Raw genomic sequence first — 23,808 nt, 5'->3', positions numbered from 1 at the left:
TCTGAACATTTAGAACCGATTTGGCCTGTTTATGAAAAAAAACTTTATGGAAAAATTTCGACAAATTTCCTAAGCCTATAGCCTTACTCTTTTATGAAAAAGCGACCCTTCTTAGAAGTTGCTTTTTCGAAAACAAAGACTTTTATTCAAGAAGTAAATAAAATTACTGTTTTTTCTGAACAATTAAAAAAGATTTGGCCTGTTTATGAAGAAAAACTTTATGGAAAAATTTCGACAAATTTCCTAAGCCTATAGCCTTACTCTTTTATCAAAAAGCGACCCTTCTTAGAAGTTGCTTTTTCGAAAACAAAGACTTTATTCAAGAAGTAAATAAAATTACTACTTTTTCTGAACATTTAAAAACGATTTCGCCTGTTTATGAAGAAAAACTTTATGGAAAAATTTCGACAAATTTCCTAAGCCTATAGCCTTACTTTTTTATCAAAAATCGACCCTTCTTAGAAGTTGCATTATCGAAAACAAAGACTTTTATTCAAGAAGTAAATAAAATTACTGTTTTTTCTGAACATTTAGAACCGATTTGGCCTGTTTATGAAGAAAAACTTTATGGAAAAATTTCGACAAATTTCCTAAGCCTATAGCCTTACTTTTTTATCAAATATCGACCCTTCTTAGAAGTTGCTTTTTCGAAAACAAAGACTTTTATTCAAGAAGTAAATAAAATTACTGTTTTTTCTGAACATTTAGAACCGATTTGGTCTGTTTATGAAGAAAAACTTTATGGAAAAATTTCGACAAATTTCCTAAGCCTATAGCCTTACTTTTTTATCAAATATCGACCCTTCTTAGAAGTTGCTTTTTCGAAAACAAAGACTTTTATTCAAGAAGTAAGTAAAATCACTGTTTTTTCTGAACATCTAAAAACGATTTGGCCTGTTTATGAAGAAAAACTTTATGGAAAAATTTCGACAGTTCTCCTAAGCCTATAGCCTTACTTTTTTATCAAAAATCGACCCTTCTTAGAAGTTGCTTTTTCGAAAACAAAGACTATTATTCAAGAAGTAAATAAAATTACTGTTTTTCTGAACATTTAGAACCGATTTGGCCAGTTTATGAAGAAAACCTTTATGGAAAAATTTCGACAAATTTCCTAAGCCTATAGCCTTACTTTTTTAGCAAAAATCGACCCTTCTTAGAAGTAGCTTTTTCGAAAACAAAGACTTTTATTCAAGAAGTAAAAAAAATTACTGTTTTTTCTGAACATTTAGAACCGATTTGGCCTGTTTATGAACAAAAACTTTATGGAAAAATTTCGACAATTTTCCTAAGCCTATAGCCTTACTTTTTTATCAAAAATCGACCCTTCTTAGAAGTTGCTTTTTCGAAAACAAAGACTATTATTCAAGAAGTAAATAAAATAACTGTTTTTTCTGAACATTTAGAACCGATTTCGTCTGTTTATGAAGAAAAACTTTATGGAAAAATTTCGACAAATTTCCTAAGCCTATAGCCTTACTTTTTTATCAAAAATCGACCCTTCTTAGAAGTTGCTTTTTCGAAAACAAAGACTTTATTCAAGAAGTAAATAAAATTACTGCTTTTTCTGAACATTTAAAAACGATTTCGCCTGTTTATGAAGAAAAACTTTATGGAAAAATTTCGACAAATTTCCTAAGCCTATAGCCTTACTTTTTTATCAAATATCGACCCTTCTTAGAAGTTGCTTTTTCGAAAACAAAGACTTTTATTCAAGAAGTAAATAAAATTAATGTTTTTTCTGAACATTTAGAATCGATTTGGCCTGTTTATGAAGAAAAACTTTATGGAAAAATTTCGACAAATTTCCTAAGCCTATAGCCTTACACTTTTATGAAAAAGCGACCCTTCTTAGAAGTTGCTTTTTCGAAAACAAAGACTTTTACTCAAGAAGTAAATAAAAATACTGTTTTTTCTAAACATTTAAAACCGATTTGGTCTGTTTATGAAGAAAAACTTTATGGAAAAATTTCGACAAATTTCCTAAGCCTATAGCCTTACTTTTTTATCAAATATCGACCCTTCTTAGAAGTTGCTTTTTCGAAAACAAAGACTTTTATTCAAGAAGTAAGTAAAATTACTGTTTTTTCTGAACATTTAAAACCGATTTGGTCTGTTTATGAAGAAAAACTTTATGGAAAAATTTCGACAAATTTCCTAAGCCTATAGCCTTCTTTTTTATCAAAAATCGACCCTTCTTGGAAGTTGCTTTTTCGAAAACAAAGACTATTATTCAAGAAGTAAATAAAATAACTGTTTTTTCTGAACATTTAGAACCGATTTTGTCTGTTTATGAAGAAAAACTTTATGGAAAAATTTCGACAAATTTCCTAAGCCTATAGCCTTACTTTTTTATCAAATATCGACCCTTCTTAGAAGTTGCTTTTTCGAAAACAAAGACTATTATTCAAGAAGTAAATAAAATTACTGTTTTTTCTGAACATTTAGAACCGATTTGGCCTGTTTATGAAGAAAAACTTTATGGAAAAATTTCGACAATTTTCCTAAGCCTATAGCCTTACTTTTTTATCAAAAATCGACCCTTCTTGGAAGTTGCTTTTTCGAAAACAAAGACTATTATTCAAGAAGTAAATAAAATAACTGTTTTTTCTGAACATTTAGAACCGATTTTGTCTGTTTATGAAGAAAAACTTTATGGAAAAATTTCGACAAATTTCCTAAGCCTATAGCCTTACTTTTTTATCAAAAATCGACCCTTCTTAGAAGTTGCTTTTTCGAAAACAAAGACTATTATTCAAGAAGTAAATAAAATTACTGTTTTTTCTGAACATTTAGAACCGATTTGGCCTGTTTATGAAGAAAAACTTTATGGAAAAATTTCGACAATTTTCCTAAGCCTATAGCCTTACTTTTTTATCAAAAATCGACCCTTCTTAGAAGTTGCTTTTTCGAAAACAAAGACTATTATTCAAGAAGTAAATAAAATTACTGTTTTTTCTGAACATTTAGAACCGATTTGGCCTGTTTATGAAGAAAAACTTTATGGAAAAATTTCGACAATTTTCCTAAGCCTATAGCCTTACTTTTTTATCAAAAATCGACCCTTCTTAGAAGTTGCTTTTTCGAAAACAAAGACTTTTATTCAAGAAGTAAGTAAAATTACTGTTTTTTCTGAACATCTAAAAACGATTTGGCCTGTTTATGAAGAAAAACTTTATGGAAAAATTTCGACAGTTTTCCTAAGCCTATAGCCTTACTTTTTTATCAAAAATCGACCCTTCTTAGAAGTTGCTTTTTCGAAAACAAAGATTATTATTCAAGAAGTAAATAAAATTACTGTTTTTTCTGAACATTTAGAACCGATTTGGCCTGTTTATGAAGAAAAACTTTATGGAAAAATTTCGACAATTTTCCTAAGCCTATAGCCTTACTTTTTTATCAAAAATCGACCCTTCTTGGAAGTTGCTTTTTCGAAAACAAAGACTATTATTCAAGAAGTAAATAAAATAACTGTTTTTTCTGAACATTTAGAACCGATTTTGTCTGTTTATGAAGAAAAACTTTATGGAAAAATTTCGACAAATTTCCTAAGCCTATAGCCTTACTTTTTTATCAAAAATCGACCCTTCTTAGAAGTTGCTTTTTCGAAAACAAAGACTATTATTCAAGAAGTAAATAAAATTACTGTTTTTTCTGAACATTTAGAACCGATTTGGCCTGTTTATGAAGAAAAACTTTATGGAAAAATTTCGACAAATTTCCTAAGCCTATAGCCTTACTTTTTTATCAAAAATCGACCCTTCTTAGAAGTAGCTTTTTCGAAAACAAAGACTTTTATTCAAGAAGTAAAAAAAATTACTGTTTTTTCTGAACATTTAGAACCGATTTGGCCTGTTTATGAAGAAAAACTTTATGGAAAAATTTCGACAATTTTCCTAAGCCTATAGCCTTACTTTTTTATCAAAAATCGACCCTTCTTAGAAGTTGCTTTTTCGAAAACAAAGACTTTTATTCAAGAAGTAAGTAAAATTACTGTTTTTTCTGAACATCTAAAAACGATTTGGCCTGTTTATGAAGAAAAACTTTATGGAAAAATTTCGACAGTTTTCCTAAGCCTATAGCCTTACTTTTTTATCAAAAATCGACCCTTCTTAGAAGTTGCTTTTTCGAAAACAAAGATTATTATTCAAGAAGTAAATAAAATTACTGTTTTTTCTGAACATTTAGAACCGATTTGGCCTGTTTATGAAGAAAAACTTTATGGAAAAATTTCGACAATTTTCCTAAGCCTATAGCCTTACTTTTTTATCAAAAATCGACCCTTCTTGGAAGTTGCTTTTTCGAAAACAAAGACTATTATTCAAGAAGTAAATAAAATAACTGTTTTTTCTGAACATTTAGAACCGATTTTGTCTGTTTATGAAGAAAAACTTTATGGAAAAATTTCGACAAATTTCCTAAGCCTATAGCCTTACTTTTTTATCAAAAATCGACCCTTCTTAGAAGTTGCTTTTTCGAAAACAAAGACTATTATTCAAGAAGTAAATAAAATTACTGTTTTTTCTGAACATTTAGAACCGATTTGGCCTGTTTATGAAGAAAAACTTTATGGAAAAATTTCGACAAATTTCCTAAGCCTATAGCCTTACTTTTTTATCAAAAATCGACCCTTCTTAGAAGTAGCTTTTTCGAAAACAAAGACTTTTATTCAAGAAGTAAAAAAAATTACTGTTTTTTCTGAACATTTAGAACCGATTTGGCCTGTTTATGAACAAAAACTTTATGGAAAAATTTTGACATTTTTCCTAGGCCTATAGCCTTACTTTTTTATCAAAAATCGACCCTTCTTAGAAGTTGCTTTTTCGAAAACAAAGACTATTATTCAAGAAGTAAATAAAATAACTGTTTTTTCTGAACATTTAGAACCGATTTCGTCTGTTTATGAAGAAAAACTTTATGGAAAAATTTCGACAAATTTCCTAAGCCTATAGCCTTACTTTTTTATCAAAAATCGACCCTTCTTAGAAGTTGCTTTTTCGAAAACAAAGACTTTTATTCAAGAAGTAAATAAAATTACTGTTTTTTCTGAACATTTAGAACCGATTTGGCCTGTTTATGAAGAAAAACTTTATGGAAAAATTTCGACAAATTTCCTAAGCCTATAGCCTTACACTTTTATGAAAAAGCGACCCTTCTTAGAAGTTGCTTTTTCGAAAACAAAGACTTTTACTCAAGAAGTAAATAAAAATACTGTTTTTTCTAAACATTTAAAACCGATTTGGTCTGTTTATGAAGAAAAACTTTATGGAAAAATTTCGACAAATTTCCTAAGCCTATAGCCTTACTTTTTTATCAAATATCGACCCTTCTTAGAAGTTGCTTTTTCGAAAACAAAGACTTTTATTCAAGAAGTAAGTAAAATTACTGTTTTTTCTGAACATCTAAAAACGATTTGGCCTGTTTATGAAGAAAAACTTTATGGAAAAATTTCGACAGTTTTCCTAAGCCTATAGCCTTACTTTTTTATCAAAAATCGACCCTTCTTAGAAGTTGCTTTTTCGAAAACAAAGACTATTATTCAAGAAGTAAATAAAATTACTGTTTTTTCTGAACATTTAGAACCGATTTGGCCTGTTTATGAAGAAAAACTTTATGGAAAAATTTCGACAATTTTCCTAAGCCTATAGCCTTACTTTTTTATCAAAAATCGACCCTTCTTGGAAGTTGCTTTTTCGAAAACAAAGACTATTATTCAAGAAGTAAATAAAATAACTGTTTTTTCTGAACATTTAGAACCGATTTTGTCTGTTTATGAAGAAAAACTTTATGGAAAAATTTCGACAAATTTCCTAAGCCTATAGCCTTACTTTTTTATCAAAAATCGACCCTTCTTAGAAGTTGCTTTTTCGAAAACAAAGACTATTATTCAAGAAGTAAATAAAATTACTGTTTTTTCTGAACATTTAGAACCGATTTGGCCTGTTTATGAAGAAAAACTTTATGGAAAAATTTCGACAATTTTCCTAAGCCTATAGCCTTACTTTTTTATCAAAAATCGACCCTTCTTAGAAGTTGCTTTTTCGAAAACAAAGACTATTATTCAAGAAGTAAATAAAATAACTGTTTTTTCTGAACATTTAGAACCGATTTCGTCTGTTTATGAAGAAAAACTTTATGGAAAAATTTCGACAAATTTCCTAAGCCTATAGCCTTACTTTTTTATCAAAAATCGACCCTTCTTAGAAGTTGCTTTTTCGAAAACAAAGACTTTTATTCAAGAAGTAAATAAAATTACTGTTTTTTCTGAACATTTAGAACCGATTTGGCCTGTTTAGGAAGAAAAACTTTATGGAAAAATTTCGACAAATTTCCTAAGCCTATAGCCTTACACTTTTATGAAAAAGCGACCCTTCTTAGAAGTTGCTTTTTCGAAAACAAAGACTTTTACTCAAGAAGTAAATAAAAATACTGTTTTTTCTAAACATTTAAAACCGATTTGGTCTGTTTATGAAGAAAAACTTTATGGAAAAATTTCGACAAATTTCCTAAGCCTATAGCCTTACTTTTTTATCAAATATCGACCCTTCTTAGAAGTTGCTTTTTCGAAAACAAAGACTTTTATTCAAGAAGTAAGTAAAATTACTGTTTTTTCTGAACATCTAAAAACGATTTGGCCTGTTTATGAAGAAAAACTTTATGGAAAAATTTCGACAGTTTTCCTAAGCCTATAGCCTTACTTTTTTATCAAAAATCGACCCTTCTTAGAAGTTGCTTTTTCGAAAACAAAGATTATTATTCAAGAAGTAAATAAAATTACTGTTTTTTATGAACATTTAGAACCGATTTGGCCTGTTTATGAAGAAAAACTTTATGGAAAAATTTCGACAATTTTCCTAAGCCTATAGCCTTACTTTTTTATCAAAAATCGACCCTTCTTGGAAGTTGCTTTTTCGAAAACAAAGACTATTATTCAAGAAGTAAATAAAATAACTGTTTTTTCTGAACATTTAGAACCGATTTTGTCTGTTTATGAAGAAAAACTTTATGGAAAAATTTCGACAAATTTCCTAAGCCTATAGCCTTACTTTTTTATCAAAAATCGACCCTTCTTAGAAGTTGCTTTTTCGAAAACAAAGACTATTATTCAAGAAGTAAATAAAATTACTGTTTTTTCTGAACATTTAGAACCGATTTGGCCTGTTTATGAAGAAAAACTTTATGGAAAAATTTCGACAATTTTCCTAAGCCTATAGCCTTACTTTTTTATCAAAAATCGACCCTTCTTGGAAGTTGCTTTTTCGAAAACAAAGACTATTATTCAAGAAGTAAATAAAATAACTGTTTTTTCTGAATATTTAGAACCGATTTTGTCTGTTTATGAAGAAAAACTTTATGGAAAAATTTCGACAAATTTCCTAAGCCTATACCCTTACTTTTTTATCAAAAATCGACCCTTCTTAGAAGTTGCTTTTTCGAAAACAAAGACTTTATTCAAGAAGTAAATAAAATTACTGTTTTTTCTGAACATTTAGAACCGATTTGGCCTGTTTATGAAGAAAAACTTTATGGAAAAATTTCGACAATTTTCCTAAGCCTATAGCCTTACTTTTTCATCAGAAATCGATCCTTCTAAGAAGTCGTCTCTTTTCGAAAACGAAGGCTTTTATTCATGAACTAAAGTCACCCATTTTTTTTTCTGATCATTTAGAACCGATTTAGAAGGTATTTGAAAAAAAGTTTTCTTGTAAAATTTTTAACTGATTTAATAGAACTTTAGCTTTTTCTCTTTTGGTCGAAATTTGACCCTTCCAAGAAAGAATTAATTTTTCAAACACAAGGACTTTTATTTCAGAACTCTACTCGATTTTGTTTATTCTGATCATATTTTCTGTTTATTCTGTTTATTCCGCCATTTTTTAAAAAACGTTTAGAGAAATTATATGATGTTTACAATCTTTTAGCCTTACATTTTTGTATCAAAAGTTGACCCTTCCAAGACGTTTTGATAATTAGACCACTATGTTCTTGAAATATGCAAATCTATTAGCTATGAAAATGACGACTTTCTTGAGGAACCTAGTTTATTGAAAAGTTGAAAGGCTATAGACCATGAAAGTGACTCGAATTTAGAGAAGATTATTTTCATTAAATACCAAGGGCTTTGGTCAGGAAATATTTCAAATCTGCTAACTGTTCAAGAATAACGATATAATCCTGAGACAGAGATCTTAATAATATCACACATGCATGGATATTTTTTGAGCATTTAATTATAATAATCTAAAAGAAAGAAAAGCTGTGTACACTTTTTTGGCATATTTTACACTCATATTTTCGATTACAACAGATTCTTTCATGATTTAGAAGTAATTTACTTTGACAACCTCAAAGATTTTTATGATGATAACTGTACATTCTGCCCAAAATGAAGTATCAGAAGGTTTTTCCTAAACAAAATGAAGCGATCAAACGTTTTTGGCCCAGGAAATGTAACATCATGCTTATTCAATCATAAGCTCTGAGATCATGAAATAAAATTAAAGTTAAGCTTTTTTAGAAACTTTTGAAATAGCAAACTTGAATATATAAACTCCATTTAACTACAGCGTTGAGCTTATCTTTGAAACAATTCTGCTTTTATTATCTGCAAAACACTAGAAAAGTCATTTTTGTGATTTTGTCTTTCAGGTCTGTATAGAATTAGATTCAGTTCGATTAATTTGAGAATCTAACTCAGTTTTCAAATGCAACAATTTACGATAAACCGAATATGAAGCTAAAATTTTCAATACTTCAAAATTGCATATCTTCAACGTTTTGCTGTTCTGAGTGTAACCAATCAATGAAACAAGTCAAAAAATTCTATAGCTTTATCATAATCTCAGTAACTGCTTGATCAAAGATTGAGTTTGATCAAAGATTGACAACCTTAGTGACCTGCTTTTCAGGTAAAAATACGACAGCCTGCTGTTTCGGGAACATTTGCATACTACTTAAACTCTGCTGTTGTTCTTGCATGTTTTCCTGTTCATGCATTCTAGCTACAAAAATGTTTTCGTACTTGAATTTAAAGTAGTGTATAGCACAAGCTGTCATTATCATAAGCACGATTGTACCACTGACAACCCCACTTGTAATCCAGGCGATCAGATCCTTGTTATTTTCAGCTGCAAGTTTTGCATGACTTTTCGATTCCTTTTAAAAAAATTGCGAGATAAAGGTTTGTGAATTGATATAACCAAAATAAATCTTATATTTGTAATTAAAAAAGCGTGCAAGTGGAGTACTGCCATTGCGGCTTGAAATCTCATCTGTCATTGAACCAAGATGATAAGAATTACCCTCAAATAGTATTATATTCTAACAAGAACCCCAAATTGATAGCATAAACCCAAAATGATGCAATTTGATAGCTTTCAGTAACAACAAAGTTCTGTAAAAAGCTATGCAAATCATCTGGCATTGTTGTTCAGGGAGCCTGGACGGTATTGTGTGAATTCCATAAATCTCCTTCGCTACCCATTGGCTGTCGTTGATTTTGGAAATATGAAATCTTGTTCATTTTTTGAAAATAAGTCACAACCTCAACTCAGCTTTCAATTAAAAGGACTATCTAAGAGATAACAATTACTTAAAATAGCCCAAAGTGCCACCAAGTGACAGTGTTTCTCTTTATTGAGCCATTTAGTAGCCCATTTGTAAAACCCTCAAATTATATTGAATATGAGCTCTCTTCATAGCAATTCAATTCCCAAACAAAAATATCCACTCATCCCCTTTTTGAGCTACCTTTACTCATCAAACGGTAGAATCAATTTTCATAGGGTAAAATTAATTTGCACAAAACAAATTGTACGCTCTAAAATTACCTGACTGACTTGCTTTGTCGGTTTGCCGTCTGCTCGCTTTGCATTTCTTATCATTTCATTTTGATGTTGCGTTGAAGGTGCCTTGGTAGACGGCTTTCGCAATTTCTCAGCTAAAAGGGAACAAGTAGCTATAACTTGACTAAAATCTGCCAAAAATAAATGTAAAAATCGAAAAAATAAAGATGAAGTTAAAAGGAAAGGTTGACAAATATATACAACATCTGATTTGCTTCTCCATCATTCATAGCAGATAACTGCTAGATTCTACATTAAAACCTTTGATTGTCTTTAAAAATGACTGGTCTTGGATTGATAATTAGTTTCAGTTTTATTTCAGCTTTATCTAACTTAGATTATTTGTTTTATCATCCGGCCTTGTTTTAAGGCTCAATGATAGCCAATGTAACAATGATAAATCACAGCATCAGTCGTTATTATATGATAAACCAAAGCAAGAAAATTCATACAACCTCGTTTACAAACAGCCTCAGTATCATTTAATAAAATTTTAAAATTAGTTGTGCAGTAATAAGCATTTACTATTATTACATAAATTTTTATATTAATATTATCATTATAAAGCAGCGTAACTCTTAAGTACCACTTCTAGCCCAAGAATACTATAAAATGAAATCTTCAAGATAATATTTTGTTTATCTATTTCCATAACAAACTGCTAACATTTCAAGGACTCAGAAAGGTGTATGAAAACATATCATTGTCTCTATTTTCAATTTACTAAACATAACTTACCAAAAATCCGCTTTCTAGCTTCTTCTAAGCTCTCTTGCCTCATTGGACAATGTTTTAGAATATCTTTTGTATAAGATAACGTTGAATCTCCAGTATAAAGCATTTTGTAAATAACATCTTTCTACAAAAATGAAAAGAGGAAGTACAGTTACAGAATTAAATAAAAACAGCTGCTTTGTTATTGTTCACTATTGCATGTGAATGGTTTTGAAAGTGACATGCAAACATTCTTCTTATAGTCCAGTCTTTTTTATCATCTTGATCTTTCTTAAAGAAGGCAAACTTTCCTTATGCTACAGGATCTGTTCATTTAGCAAAAAACATGTATAATGATAAGTTGTCTTTAAATTTTTTTTTACAAAGCAAGCATGTACAAAAGGGAAATGTTTAATGGGGGTTGATGATGTACAAATATGTTTTAAAATTTGAAAGACATGAATTAAGGATTATATTGTATTGTTATATTGATCATTGTATTAAAGAAGTTTTGTGTCACTGTGCTCAAACCTCAGCCACATAGATATCTTGAAGACATCCAACAAAAGAATGGATTTTCGCGGAGGCTGACTGTTCTTGATACCCTGGAATGCTTCCTATGTAAATGGGGAAGCTGATAAGTTGCAGGTGCTGTCCACCATTCCATGTCTCACTTGATCTTTGAGAAAACAAATTTGTAGATAACGCTCTAGAGCTACTAAGAAATCTAATTTAATGCAATATTTTTTGTAAGACCAAAGTAAATTTTACCAAGGATTGATGCTCTTCATTAGGATAATTTGAGGCTCGAGCGTTCTTAAATCAACATTAATTATTTTTTATCGACATACAGTAAATTGTTTTTAAGACCACTAACTTTTTAGTTCGGCTTTTTTAGAAACACAGTTTATTAGATGATCTGCTCTGTTTTATAAATACACAAGAAAATTTTTAAAAAACAGACTAAATTTTCTTCAAGCTTATACTGTACTGAAATTTTGAAAACTTGAGCCTCTTTGTTCTTACAAAGATGAAGTGTGTTCTTATGAGAGTAAGTGTGTATGCAGTTGCACAGTACTCTTCTAATTCTTCATTTTCTGATAACTTGTACTTGTTACTGTGGGAAATAGAGCATATCAAGAGTTGTAATTACTAAATGGGACGTTCTGTTTGCTAATAGGCTAACTTTGCCCAACCTTACAAAATTATATCAATTTACTAAGAATTAAATAGAACTTATTATGGCAGAGGGGGAAGGCAAAAAACACTGTGTGCGGCCGTACCTTCTGTCAAGGGTGATGTCAACTACTGCCTTTGATATCTTTATTGTCAAGAAATGCCATTGGGCATCGTGAAGAAGGCCTTTTCCAAGATAGAAAACTGCAAAAAACGATAAGATAATATATAATAACATTGTCAAATGATCGCTGGTATGGTATAATCAAAACAAATTAAAATATCATGCTTAAGTCGATCAGTAAGAAGTGAAGTTTTTTTAGATGGGGCCCCTCTCTCTTATCCGTACCCGATCCATCAGCCATGTGAGTTGCATCTTTGTTGGTCAATGACATAATTTTCTGAGATGACAATCTTTCAAGTATATGTATCACCTCTCTAGAAAAGTAACTTATCAATGCTTTGCATTACTTATCTATTGGTTTAGTATTTTCCAGACAACATCGTCCAGTTGTCTCAATTGGCCGGACCGTTAGAAAAACTTTCGATTTTCTAACAAGATATACCAACATTAACCATTCATAGTTTTTTTTATTTCTAGCCTTGTTCTCAATTGTATATATCCTATAACTGTTAACATCTTCATCAGTCAATAGCTTCTAACTTACAGACACAAGCAATGGCTTTTAAAAACTCGAATCGTTGTCATCATTTTGCAGGGGATGTCGAAAAAGTGATTCACTCTATAGCAACGAGCTAAAATCACTGTTACATTTAGAGGGGGTTGACACAAAATATTCCATGGCTCTAAATTAAGTTAAGCTTTACTTGAACACAAGGCCGGACTTAGGTCACAGCTTATTTATGTAACGAAACAATGTAACCTAAAAGTTGAGCAATAGAAGTGCAAAAAGTAATTGCTGTTTTTAAAATCAAATACCTTGTCCGGGCTGTAAGTGGACCTTAAGATAGCCGTCTTCGATTGAAATATGAAAGCCATCAGGGCCTTGTCTTGTGCCAAGAAGAAGGCCATCTGCCTGAGTGGTGCGAAATCTCAATCTAAACGTCACGGGGTATCGCCATTGGCTCAAAGTGATATTTATGAATTCAGATTTGTTTAAGAATACAACGTCGGTAGCTGCTAATGGAAGAAGAACATGAAAAGAAAACTAATTAATTTAGTTTAAATTTCTAAATAGACGACAATTGCAAATGCTATGCAATTATATGAAAAATGCACTGAACAGATAATTGAAATAAAACTCCCAAACAGCTTTTGATGTTGCTAAAACCTGTTTGCAAGAATATAGTCAAAAGTAAGAGATGTGATTGGGGGGGGGGGGGGGGTGATGCAAAGGAGATATCAAACATTAAGGAATGGAAAATTATTTCACGAATTAAAAAGACGTCCGTGTTCCAGGAGACCTCGGCAAAAATTATAGCACGACGAAAAAGGCTGAAAAGTGCTTCCAAGCATTTTTGTAAGTGATTTTGATAATGTCGAAGTTGGACCTATCCAAAGACAGCTGTTGACGCTCCGTGGTGCCTTCAAAAAACGTGAAATTTATGTAAACCAATTCCTGAAAGTAAATCAAGTCATGTAATATTCATATGTTCACTGCGAACATTCATTAAAGGTCTGCTTACCACTTGTGCATCTTGGGCCTTGAAATCCAGTGCCGATGCAGTCACATGCTGTCTCTGTGAACCAATTCAAGCATCTGCCATTGTTTTCACAAGAGTCTTCCCTGCATTTATCGAGACAGCCTGACTGTGTTTTGCTGCTTCTGATTGCTAGGCCTCGCTTTCTTGTCGTGTTCTTCAGCTCAATTGTCACTGAACCAATGCACCCGACAAACCTAGTGTCAGAATTTAAAGGAACAATGGAAATTAAGCAAATAGGTGCATATCTACAAATAAATACGCTTTCCTTGAGAAAAAGCATGCAGAATTTAAACAAACAATTAGAACAATTTCCAACTGTCAAAATATTGAAATTGAAGAAAACTTCGATGTGATTTCAAGCAATTTTGCAACCATTTCTAAAAATACGGCCTAAAGAGAGAACTTAAAATCGACCTTCGTGAGAAATCGGACCATAAATACCTAAAATGCATTAGAAGTATGTTTTGGAGACAAGAATATACCTCTGCATGTAGTTGATTCTCTTTCTATCCACGGCTCCAGATATATTCGCATCGTCTTCTATTCCTCCAAAATACATCGGTGACGAAAGCAGTAGAGCATCGTCAACCAATGTTCTTTTTTCCTTATCAACACCAATGAATGATCCCGAGTCTGATATTTTGATTTCCACTTTGTGCCAGTTAATATCTGTAAGATCTTTGGCTAGGGTAAACGTATTTTTCAAGTAGTTCGAGCTGCTTTTTCGGTGGATATACACATTGAGCTGTCCATCAAGCAGAGCCAGTAGCAGATAATTATCAGTTTCCTTCCTTCCTGTCTTGTTGTCCATATACAAAAGCAAACAAGGAGAGCAGTATGTTTTGAATTGAAACGACAGCTGTACCATACTCGTTGAGTTCCAATGCTCGTACTCTATATATGAGTAGTCTCTGTCAATTAATGTCACTGAGTGGCTTGGGGTTATGCCAGTTGTATATTTTACTTGAAAAGCTGTATAGAATGCAATGAAAAATCGAAATGGCCAACAGATCCACATTTTATTGAATATCTTCATTGTGTCAACGAATCATGTTTGGGATGAGTTATCTAAATTGTGAAAAGTAGAGCATTAATGCAAAGGATAAATTTAATTTTGCAAAAGATATGTCAATGTGAGGTCTGCTCGTGCAAAAAAGCTTTGTTAAGAAGAATGAAGAAGCTCAAAATGAAGAAGATTCGGGACCTACTTTTGCACATCAAACAGAAGCAAAGGGCAAGTTTCCAATTATTAACAATATATCTTACTAAAATGCGTAGAGTTCATATAGCCTATTATGTTTAAAGGCGAAAATGTTAGACGTAACCTGATGAACTAAACTTGTCAAATAAGCAAATATTGGCTCATATATCCCCAAGATTACGTTAGCTTCAAGATTACACAAACGTTTCATTGCATTGAAGAATAAGACGTATTTGAAAATTTGTCATCTTTTGTCGCTGGTGCGTTTGAGCATCCAGTGCCTCAATCATTTTATCAGTTTGAGCATACTATCAGGAACGCTACAATCCAAGGTTATATTATATTATCCAGGCCAAATTAATTTCGGTCAGTAAGGTATGAGTTTTATAAAAATTCTTGTATTCATCTTTTGGTTATCCATTTCTTTGTATCAGATTGCGTCTTAAATGTATAGTTGACATTGACTTGAATCATGAACCCATATTTGTCCAAAAAATCCTAAAAAACATCATACTTAAAAAAAATGTTTGCTATTTGCTATGCAGGTAGCCAAAATTGAAACCTGGAAATGAAAATAAGTCGACTGGTTGAATATCACTGTCTCTAAAAGCTCACATTATGTGAAATCAGACGAATTGCGATTCTTTGATGATTCTTTGTCACGCGCAAGCTGCACCATAGACGGTTCTGAGCGTAAGATAAACATCTTCAGAATAATAGGAGAGAATCACTGGCTCAATTCAAAATACAACTCTTCGAAAATCCATGTATCTCCGAGCCTTTGTAGCCAGTTCCCTCTGTTATTGTCGTTTCATACACAAAAATCAATATATCAGACTGAAGAATCATATCTCGGATTCTATTACAAGGTTCTTTGAACCAGTCTAACACAAGCTGGCATGCAAAACAAACAAGATTTTCTGGACTTTAAACCATTTCTAAAAGACAAGGAGTCTTTTCCACTAAATGGATTGAGAATTTTCTACGATTCTTTAACCGCTTTCATTTAAAACACATCGAAAGCTGGAAACGTTTCCGATTTGATCCGAAATCGCCAGACCAACACAAGAAAATCTTTATTCTATAGACCAATTGTTGGACATTGGTCTTCCATATGCTGCGACTATAGTAAAAGGCCGTCATTGAGAGCAAAATACATCATTGACAGAAAGACCTCACTGAAGGTGCAAACGAAACGATATGGGTGATAAAAGAGGCCTGTTTAAAACTCGTGGCTAATATGATTAGGGTCGGTCGTTAACGAACATATTTAGGGTTTTGAGGAATATAGAAGAATTTTTCTGGTTGCCAGGTAGGAACAGAAGTGTATGACGTATCCTGAATCTTAAGACATCGTCTTATCTTGAAGGAAGCTTGACAATTTCAACAATTGGGTAATGAAAGGATACTAGAAATAGTAATGGTTATGAAGCCTACCCGTTTGACGCATGCTTTTTGCAAAGTTGAAGACGCCATAGGAAAGGTTCTTATAAAAATCACAGCTTCGTCATTCTTGACTCTGGCACTGGAGCCAATTGCCCCCGGGCCCCCAGTTCTAGGGGCCACATAAAGTAATGAATTCCCTTTAAAAGAATGGAACTAATCTAACGAAGCCTAGCCTTTCTTTCGGGAGCCTCATTTTTTGACCATTCGTATTGCAGTCAAACCAAAATCATGACTCTACGAATACGACCGGTTGAATTCCGTTCAACCACCGCCGCATTCGCGTCATTCGCTTTGCACAAATGCATCGCGTCATTCCCTCGGCTTAAAGCCACGACCCTCTTTTTCCATTGGGATGGCCCCTTGACTAGCTATAGCCACAGTAGCGCGAGTTAAAATTTTTAACAAAATAGATCAAAACATGCTTTTTAATTCATGATCCCCTCCGGGAGCGCATCTCGTCATCTTGAGATTGAAGGTAATTCTTTTCTCTCCGAGGGTAATGTTTCTATTATCAATTTAAGGGAAGTAGGGTACCTGTAAAGCGGGGTTTCTGGGCTAGTAGCTGTTTAATCAATTTACACTAATTATGGTAAAATATGGCACTTTTGTTTTTTTCATCAAATCATTTGTGGTAAAAAATTTGACTGATTTTTAATGATACCTGTTTAAAATTTTTCTGGGGCAGAAAAGTCAAGGGGACAATGGGATACAGTGTCACACTAGCACGTAGGATTTTTCTCTGTGTTAAATTTATTCAATGTTAAAGCAAGTCGTACTGTACAGCCAGCAAATCTTTTTATAGATCGCTGGTTTGATGGAACAAGTAAGCAGCAGGAATCGCACAGATGTTCTCTTTAAAACACTGCTTCCCTTCATAGCTCTAAAATATTCATCAACAATTAATCACTTCGACCTAAAGCCGTTGCTAGTTTATACCTGTTGGCATGACGACCCATTTCCCAACCGATCATCTTTTTTGCAAAGCCAGATGCAAAGTGTATAAAGTATATAAGACATTTGGCAGTGCAAAGGGGGGAGGGTTAAATAGCCTGCCATACCTCAGGTAGAAAATCGTCCACGTGAATCTTAAAAAACAGACAAAATCATTTGAATTGGATATATCATTCTTCAAATACTCATACTAATTAAAGCCAGCATGTTTGAAAAGGTGTGCCATAGAACATAAAACTTTTCTCTTAAAATAATTCACTTTGTGAAACTTTGTCGTTTTGATAGAAATAAATTTTGATGAAAATGCCATCACTTCAGTCAAAGATTGGCGTTTTCGGATATTTGCAATTTTGGGAATATTGGGGCAAACTTGAACATTTGGGATTGTAACAAATGAATTTTCAGACTGAGTTTTTTTTGTAAGATTACCGTTTTTGCAAGTTTTATATTCTTAAAGGACTCTTATTTTTCAACCAAGCCTTAACCACACTTCGACGAGATAACAAATGAGATACGTCAGTCATGCGATTATTTTATGAACATTCCGAAACAGGCAACTGTAAAAAAGCGAGGCACAAAAATATAAGCTGAGGCTGGAAAATACTCTTCTTATATCCTTAAAAATTTGACGAATCTAAGCCTGAATATTCTTATAAACAGTATTTTTATAAAAAGTAAAGAGTGTCCCATTTCCTATGTAACAACGTGACAAGGTATCATGAAAACAAGTCTTGATATTAAAAAAGTAGAAGCTTCTTAAACAGTTCCAAGATACAAATGAATGGGTGATCGACTCTACTTGCTAGATAGAAATACCCTCCGTAAGAGACACATAAATTCGCGCGCGGAAATACTGTAGAAGATAAGAGTGGAGAAGCGGAGGAATGCTCTTACTTTGCTTGAGTCACATATTAACTCTAATAGTGGAGCAGATCGAGATTACGCTGTACTTAATTTTGCCGCATGTCTATAAAGATAATCACGATAAATTATACACCTTTTCGATGCTTAGGGTTGCGCTTTTCATAGGAAAAAACGACTTCAAATCTTCTTGCATGGAGCAAATTGAACTAAATTGTTTGTTTAAGATTTCAGAAAAGCTGTCAAATTTAAACACAGAATTAAGCCCACTTCTTAAACATATGGAATAATTATTCTAAACTTCATTTACGTTTTGAAATGATTGCAATGAAAAAGCAAAGAACCTGTCCAGTAAGAGTTCTCCAGATTTTTTGTCGGCATGACAGAAGCGAATAAAATGAAAAATTGGGCTGAAGACCTACGAAAAGCCATAACAATCTCAAGTTACATTGTATAATTCTGAATAAATTATTAATGGAGATCAAATATTAATTTTCTGTCACATGTTTAAGCGAAATATACAATGAGACTGTTAAACGAAATACGATTTTGACTGCATTTTAAGAAGATCTTGGCCTAAAAATTTGGGTGTTTACAAAACATAAAACAGGTGGATCTTGTAACTATTGTACAAGTTAGCATTTGGCAGTTGGGAGTCAATTTCACATGTAGCTGGTTCAATAGAAAGCATAAACAAAAGTCAAAATTTCCAATTCTGTGTTATTGACAGGACTGGATTCTAGGCTTAGGCCTGGTCCTAAAACTTTCTTCAGAAAACCATCAATTTATAGAAAGGAAGATCTTGTGTATCATCTTCTGCTTCAACAATCATACTTTATAAGTTTTTAGTCTATAAATTTTGAACTGTATTGAATTGCACTTTGAAAGATAACTACACAAAGATTGACTAGATTAAGAAAACAATTGTGCAAGACACGATTAAAGCATCACCGATCAACGGTTTTGATCAAATTTTTTAGTCAACTGTATAACTACCAAACTTACATTCTCAGTTAAGGAATTGGAGCTTTTGCATTTATAATCGTCTAGGTCTTTGCAACCAAGATTCTAGAGTAGGTGCTGGGGAAGAATTTTGCCGACCAGATTGGGTTGGCATTTTTTATGAGCCACAACGGGTCCTTGGGCAGCTCAGGAACAACAGGCCCCTTATTATGGCAGATGACCCCCTCAATTCGAAAAGGTCAAGAGTGTGGGACTGAAAACAGGCTAATGCCACAGTAGTAAATATAGTTTCTCTTTTCAAATCGCAGCTCAAACTGACCTAGGATCCTTTCAGAATTTGTCCTGGCCCTTCGATAAAACCAAGTCAAAAAGCAACTGCTTCCTTGCCCCCTTGCCCCCTTGCCCCCTTGCCCCCTTGCCCCTTTTCCTTCCACCGCAAAGATCTCCATTGTGTCTTTTCAATAAATGTCAAATGTATTTCTTTGTCTCTGTTACAAAGGAACAAGGAAAGAGGACCTAATCCACAAACATGGTAGATTAAGTATGTATCTGTTCACCCTATTTTTTATTTGAGTATTGAAAAGCCTAAAAAATTCCAACCTTGCAATTCGGATAGGTTTTCACTAATGAGGTTTTATTATCAAAGGCAATGCTATTTCAGATAGCAATTACTTTTTTCACCATGGAATTTATAAGTCATGTTTCGCTATGTAGATTTATTGCATCGCTTGTTGCTATGCTGAAGCCAGACTCGTCGCTAGCTAGTGCGCTCAGCTCAAGGGGGTATTTCAAGTCCCATTTGCCGACAAAGTGGGGGAGCCATCCTTTATTTTCTTTTTCTCTGATGAAGCCCCGTATGCCAAAATATTCGCTACTATTGATTTGTCTGTGTTCTCGGCACGTTGCAGTGTTTCTAATTTTCTACATTTCAACGATTATTTACCGCAAGCATTCCATTGGAGTTTGTCGAGCAACCTGCTATCATGTCCTTTCCTATATTCACTTACATCCTTTATTTGCCGACAAGTTTGGAGGTTTGCTGACTAAGCACCCCTAGATGGCACAATACTCTCCTTTTTTGCAGAGGAATTTTTTTTCAAGGGGGTGTCACTCCACATGCCCCTTATTGTGATGGGCCTGGATGAAGCCTCTTTAAACCAGGAACAAGAAAGTGGACAGGGGTGTTACACGTGGCATCCGGTTTTTCGAACAGTATCATTAAGTATTATGACCACACTTTTTAATCTTTGCAAATCTGTAGCTTTAGACTAAAAATACTTCTTAGGAAAATGGTGTTTACATGTGAAAGCCAAGGAGCTAAAATTGATCAAACAAGATGAATTTAAAGAAGATCGGCTTCTAGATGACCTTGATTATTTTATATTCTAGACAAAGAATCTTGTCTAGTTAGAAATGACAAGATAACAAAAGGTTTATGAGATGAATTCAGATATAGTTTCAGAAACTATAACAAGATGATAATAGTGTTGACGTACCAATAGAAGGCTTTATTTAACTAGCTTGCTATTATCAAATGAGATCTTAAAGAGTTGATTGCAGGCTTCTACAGTAAGTCCCAGGTAAGCATGGCCATTGAAAATCGTCTTTTACCATTATCCATGCAACAATAATGTACTACTGTAATCAGTATGTTTATCACAATTAACATGAAGCGCATGCATTGGGTTTTGCTAAACGTTTCGTGTAAATTAAGGACATGCCAACTCATAATCTCTTTCATTTATTTTAAGTAGATGTTTACCAACTAAGGTCACGCTTTGAAAACCTCCATCGAAAAAGGAATAGAGGCTTCCCAATTCTTTGCGAACTTAAATATTTGTTGATGTATAAACAGTAAACAAGAATTTTTGATAAATAAATTTCATCTGTATGGAATTGCCAAACAATTAGACAAGAAAAAATCATCGACAGTATTTTGCAACCAGTTTAAAACGATTCACTGATTACACTAAGAATACAAGTAGACTTTTTCATCTAGTTTTGATCAGAATTTGGAGCTCTCCTTCAATGAGAGGAACAACTGCCTTGCTGGCATCATAATGCAAGGATACTCACAACATCCATAGAAACTCGTCAATATACACAACAACTAAACCTTTGCTCAAAACCTCGCTCAGCGATTCAACATCATTTCACTATATTTAGAAGACAGGAAGTACGTTGCATCAAGATAATGGATTCGCCCAAAATTTTCTCTAAAAGTCATTTTTCCGAAGCACAAATTGTCTTGATCAAAGCCTTGTGGATCACGTGATTTGCATAATATTCAAACATGCTCTAAGACGTAGACAACCAAGTTTACAAACAATCTTTTCTTGAAGCACTAGGTATGAATTTTAATCGGAAAGAGACAGGTACTTGATTGCTCTATTTATATTTAGCTAGAACTCACTGCCAACTCTGTTCTTTTCACAATTTCTCCGTTCGCAGCAGAAGTTTATGTCTTGTTCGCTTGATGAAAATGAAGATTTAAGGAAGTAAGAAGAAACCTGTGTTGTTGATTATAAAGTCTGTTTCTGTTTAGTCAAGAAAAGTTTTTATTTATTTGCATTGTGCTTTGAAAAACGTCGGTATGAGGAAGGATATGAGGAAGTTGTAGCTTTACATGTTGACGGCACTTTCACAAGAAATAAGTTACCGTGTAATCTAAAGGAAGCCGAGAAGTTTCAACGAGGCAGGCTTAACTGATCCTCTTTATCTTGACTAAGTATATCTGTGTGATTATTAGCGTCTTGTATATCTGGAAATATTCCAATATAAGGTTATTCTAATAGCAAGGCAAAGAGCAAAACATTAGAGAGCTAATTCTTAGAAAAAGTGTTTTTGTGTCTTTAAATAGCTATTAGATAAGATGAAGAGATGACTTGAACAATTTTGCTGGTTTGATATAAGGCAGGGCGAGGAAGCCCAAATGGTAGTAGTTGGAGGACATCGACAAGCAGTGGCTGATGATAATTAGGCTAACAGCAGTAAAGGCACTCTACGCTTGAGGAAGTTTTTTGGGTAAATACAACATATCCTAAACGAACTATAACTGCAAAGGATTCTTATTTCATAAATAATATTGTTAGATTTTAAATATTGAGATTCGAACTTTTTAACTATTTGAGATATTCAATTTAAGTTTCAAAGTGATAGCTCACTTTCTCTTCGTTAATGTTTAGAATGTATTATTTAATCGGTAAAAGTTATATCAAATACCTTTAAATTGTGAATACCATAGAAGCATCGCGTTTCCGATTTCCGCTGGTTCTTTCTGTTGCTGGCCTTTGTGATCGATCCATTTGTGAATCTACTGTCAGTTTTATTCAATACTGCATGAATAACTAAAACACATGGTAATGAGTGAAAGGCTGATATACGCTAAGAAAAATTGGCTTTGTCAAGACCAGGTTTACGATTACATTGATGAATTATGGATGAGGTATTCAAGTGATGAGCATGACCACATAGCTTAGTGCTTTGCATCTAAAACTGTGGTGTTTTAGGGTAATGTTAAAGAGATTGATGATTAAGCCAAAGGTTTAATAGTGTGTATACTAACTGAAAGCGTAATCAAGGCAACACTTCAAGGAGAGATACAAGACTTCTGTTGGCTTAAACTACAGTTTGATAGCCTTAATAATATCACTTTATAAATATGGGAGTATGTTTTTAATATTTATCCACAATCATTATAAACTTTTATTTGAAGACAAGGTGCTCGATAGACAACAGTGAGAAGTTAGAGCTCTCGGTTGCTTGTGAAAACTTAGATTGAAAACATTGTCTAATAAGCACCTACATTTGACTGGGAATTACTAAGAAAAGGTCATATTCAGCAACACTAGGCCTGTAAACATACTGCTTCAACCACACCGGCACTTTCCATACATACATTGCAATAAAAGGGCTCATCTTTATTGTCAACTTTCTCGGTAATCGTAAAAAAGGAGGGAGGAGCTCATAATTTATTTTGTGCATATGTTGCTACCTAGCATTCGTGGGTAGTTTCTAGGACGAAGGGAAGCTATGCTTAATGATAATGATAATAATAATAATGTTTGCACAGGGTAACCTCTTCATTATACCAAGTGCTGTTAACAACGAGAGTCCTGTATTAAGCAGTGTCCTGGTTCTTCTGCTCGATTGGACCAGACCTCCTGATTCCTACGCCTGGAGTAACAGAGAGCTGGCGAATCTACCAAGTTTAAGTAAACGTCTGGTCATGCCAGGGTTTCGAGCCAAAGACCCTTTGATATGTGGTCTGTGACCTTATCCACTGAGCAATTCCCACGTTATCACCCACCCGCATTATTGCTAAACCCTGCCAGCCATGCTAAACACTGCAATGTCATTGTACTCACCTTTGCATCAAGAAGCTTGGACAGCTTTCATGCACAGACATTTCCCAATTCTGGATTAATTTTGGATGGTTCATCACATTTGGAGCAGCATAGAGAACACTTATGTTTTGTTCTTAATGCTTCACACTTCATTCAATTTGAGATAGAGCATTCAACGAGAAGCAAATCTGATTTGTCATCTCTTTGATGGTGACAAATGAAAACGCATTGGCAAGTGTGCATATAATATATTTGATACAATCCAAATTGTCAGGTTTGAATACATTTGTTTCAGAATTATTTGAACAAAGCAAAAAGCATGCTAAGATTTGCAAACAATTTATTAAAAAGGTGATTATGAAAACAGGAAGAAAAGAGAATGAAAGACTTAGAGCCTATTTATGGAAATGTGTGACAACTCGCTTACTGCAGAGAACTCTCAGGGCAAGTAGTTGTCGTTTCTGTATTTCATACAAAGAATGATTTTTACTCTTATATATGGAAGTAAAAAGCTGATGCATATTACTGTTATCACTGTTGGTACAATATCAATATGCAAACAGGCCTCATCTTGTAGCTAACTTGACAGCAAACTTAAACTGGGTTGCCATTTGGCCTCGTGCGAGGCCAAATTCCAGCAATC

The 23,808-nt window shown here is 33.2% G+C and overlaps 1 protein-coding gene across 3 annotated transcripts; it reads right to left on the bottom strand.

Moving 5' to 3' along the window:
• Window positions 1-7,866: 7,866 nt before the first annotated feature.
• Window positions 7,867-22,423, bottom strand: LOC148957267 (neurexin-3b-like). Of its 3 annotated transcripts, none has more exons than XM_089115618.1 (9): window positions 22,042-22,423; window positions 13,880-14,465; window positions 13,380-13,591; window positions 12,673-12,873; window positions 11,840-11,936; window positions 11,088-11,235; window positions 10,581-10,701; window positions 9,828-9,937; window positions 7,867-9,153 (listed from the first exon to the last, which is right to left on the bottom strand). In XM_089115618.1, exons 2-9 carry the CDS (start codon window positions 14,431-14,433, stop codon window positions 8,872-8,874), a joined length of 1,725 nt encoding a protein of 574 aa, XP_088971744.1. In that variant the 5' UTR covers window positions 14,434-14,465; window positions 22,042-22,423; the 3' UTR covers window positions 7,867-8,871. The 3 variants fall into 3 exon arrangements, with proteins under 3 accessions (XP_088971744.1, XP_088971747.1, XP_088971745.1); XM_089115621.1 differs by having other exon boundaries at window positions 12,673-12,870; XM_089115619.1 differs by lacking the exon at window positions 22,042-22,423 and adding an exon at window positions 15,214-15,546.
• Window positions 22,424-23,808: the final 1,385 nt, after the last annotated feature.

The sequence above is a fragment of the Rhopilema esculentum genome, unplaced genomic scaffold, assembly GCF_057945365.1.
Source record: "Rhopilema esculentum isolate cy_ngs unplaced genomic scaffold, ASM5794536v1 HiC_scaffold_35, whole genome shotgun sequence".
In the NCBI taxonomy this organism is placed as follows: Eukaryota; Metazoa; Cnidaria; class Scyphozoa; order Rhizostomeae; family Rhizostomatidae; genus Rhopilema; species Rhopilema esculentum.
This window is presented reverse-complemented; position numbering and strand designations above follow the sequence as displayed.

Excerpts from the sequence above, each read along its gene's own strand:
- LOC148957267 (XM_089115618.1), bottom strand. The coding sequence starts at position 14,433 with ATGAAGATATTCAATAAAATGTGGATCTGTTGGCCATTTCGATTTTTC. Across the intron at positions 10,702-11,087 it reads AAGATATCTATGTGGCTGAG|AAAGATGTTATTTACAAAAT; the intron begins GTTTGAGCACAG and ends TCATTTTTGTAG. Across the intron at positions 9,154-9,827 it reads CGACAAAGCAAGTCAGTCAG|GAATCGAAAAGTCATGCAAA; the intron begins GTAATTTTAGAG and ends TTTTTTTAAAAG.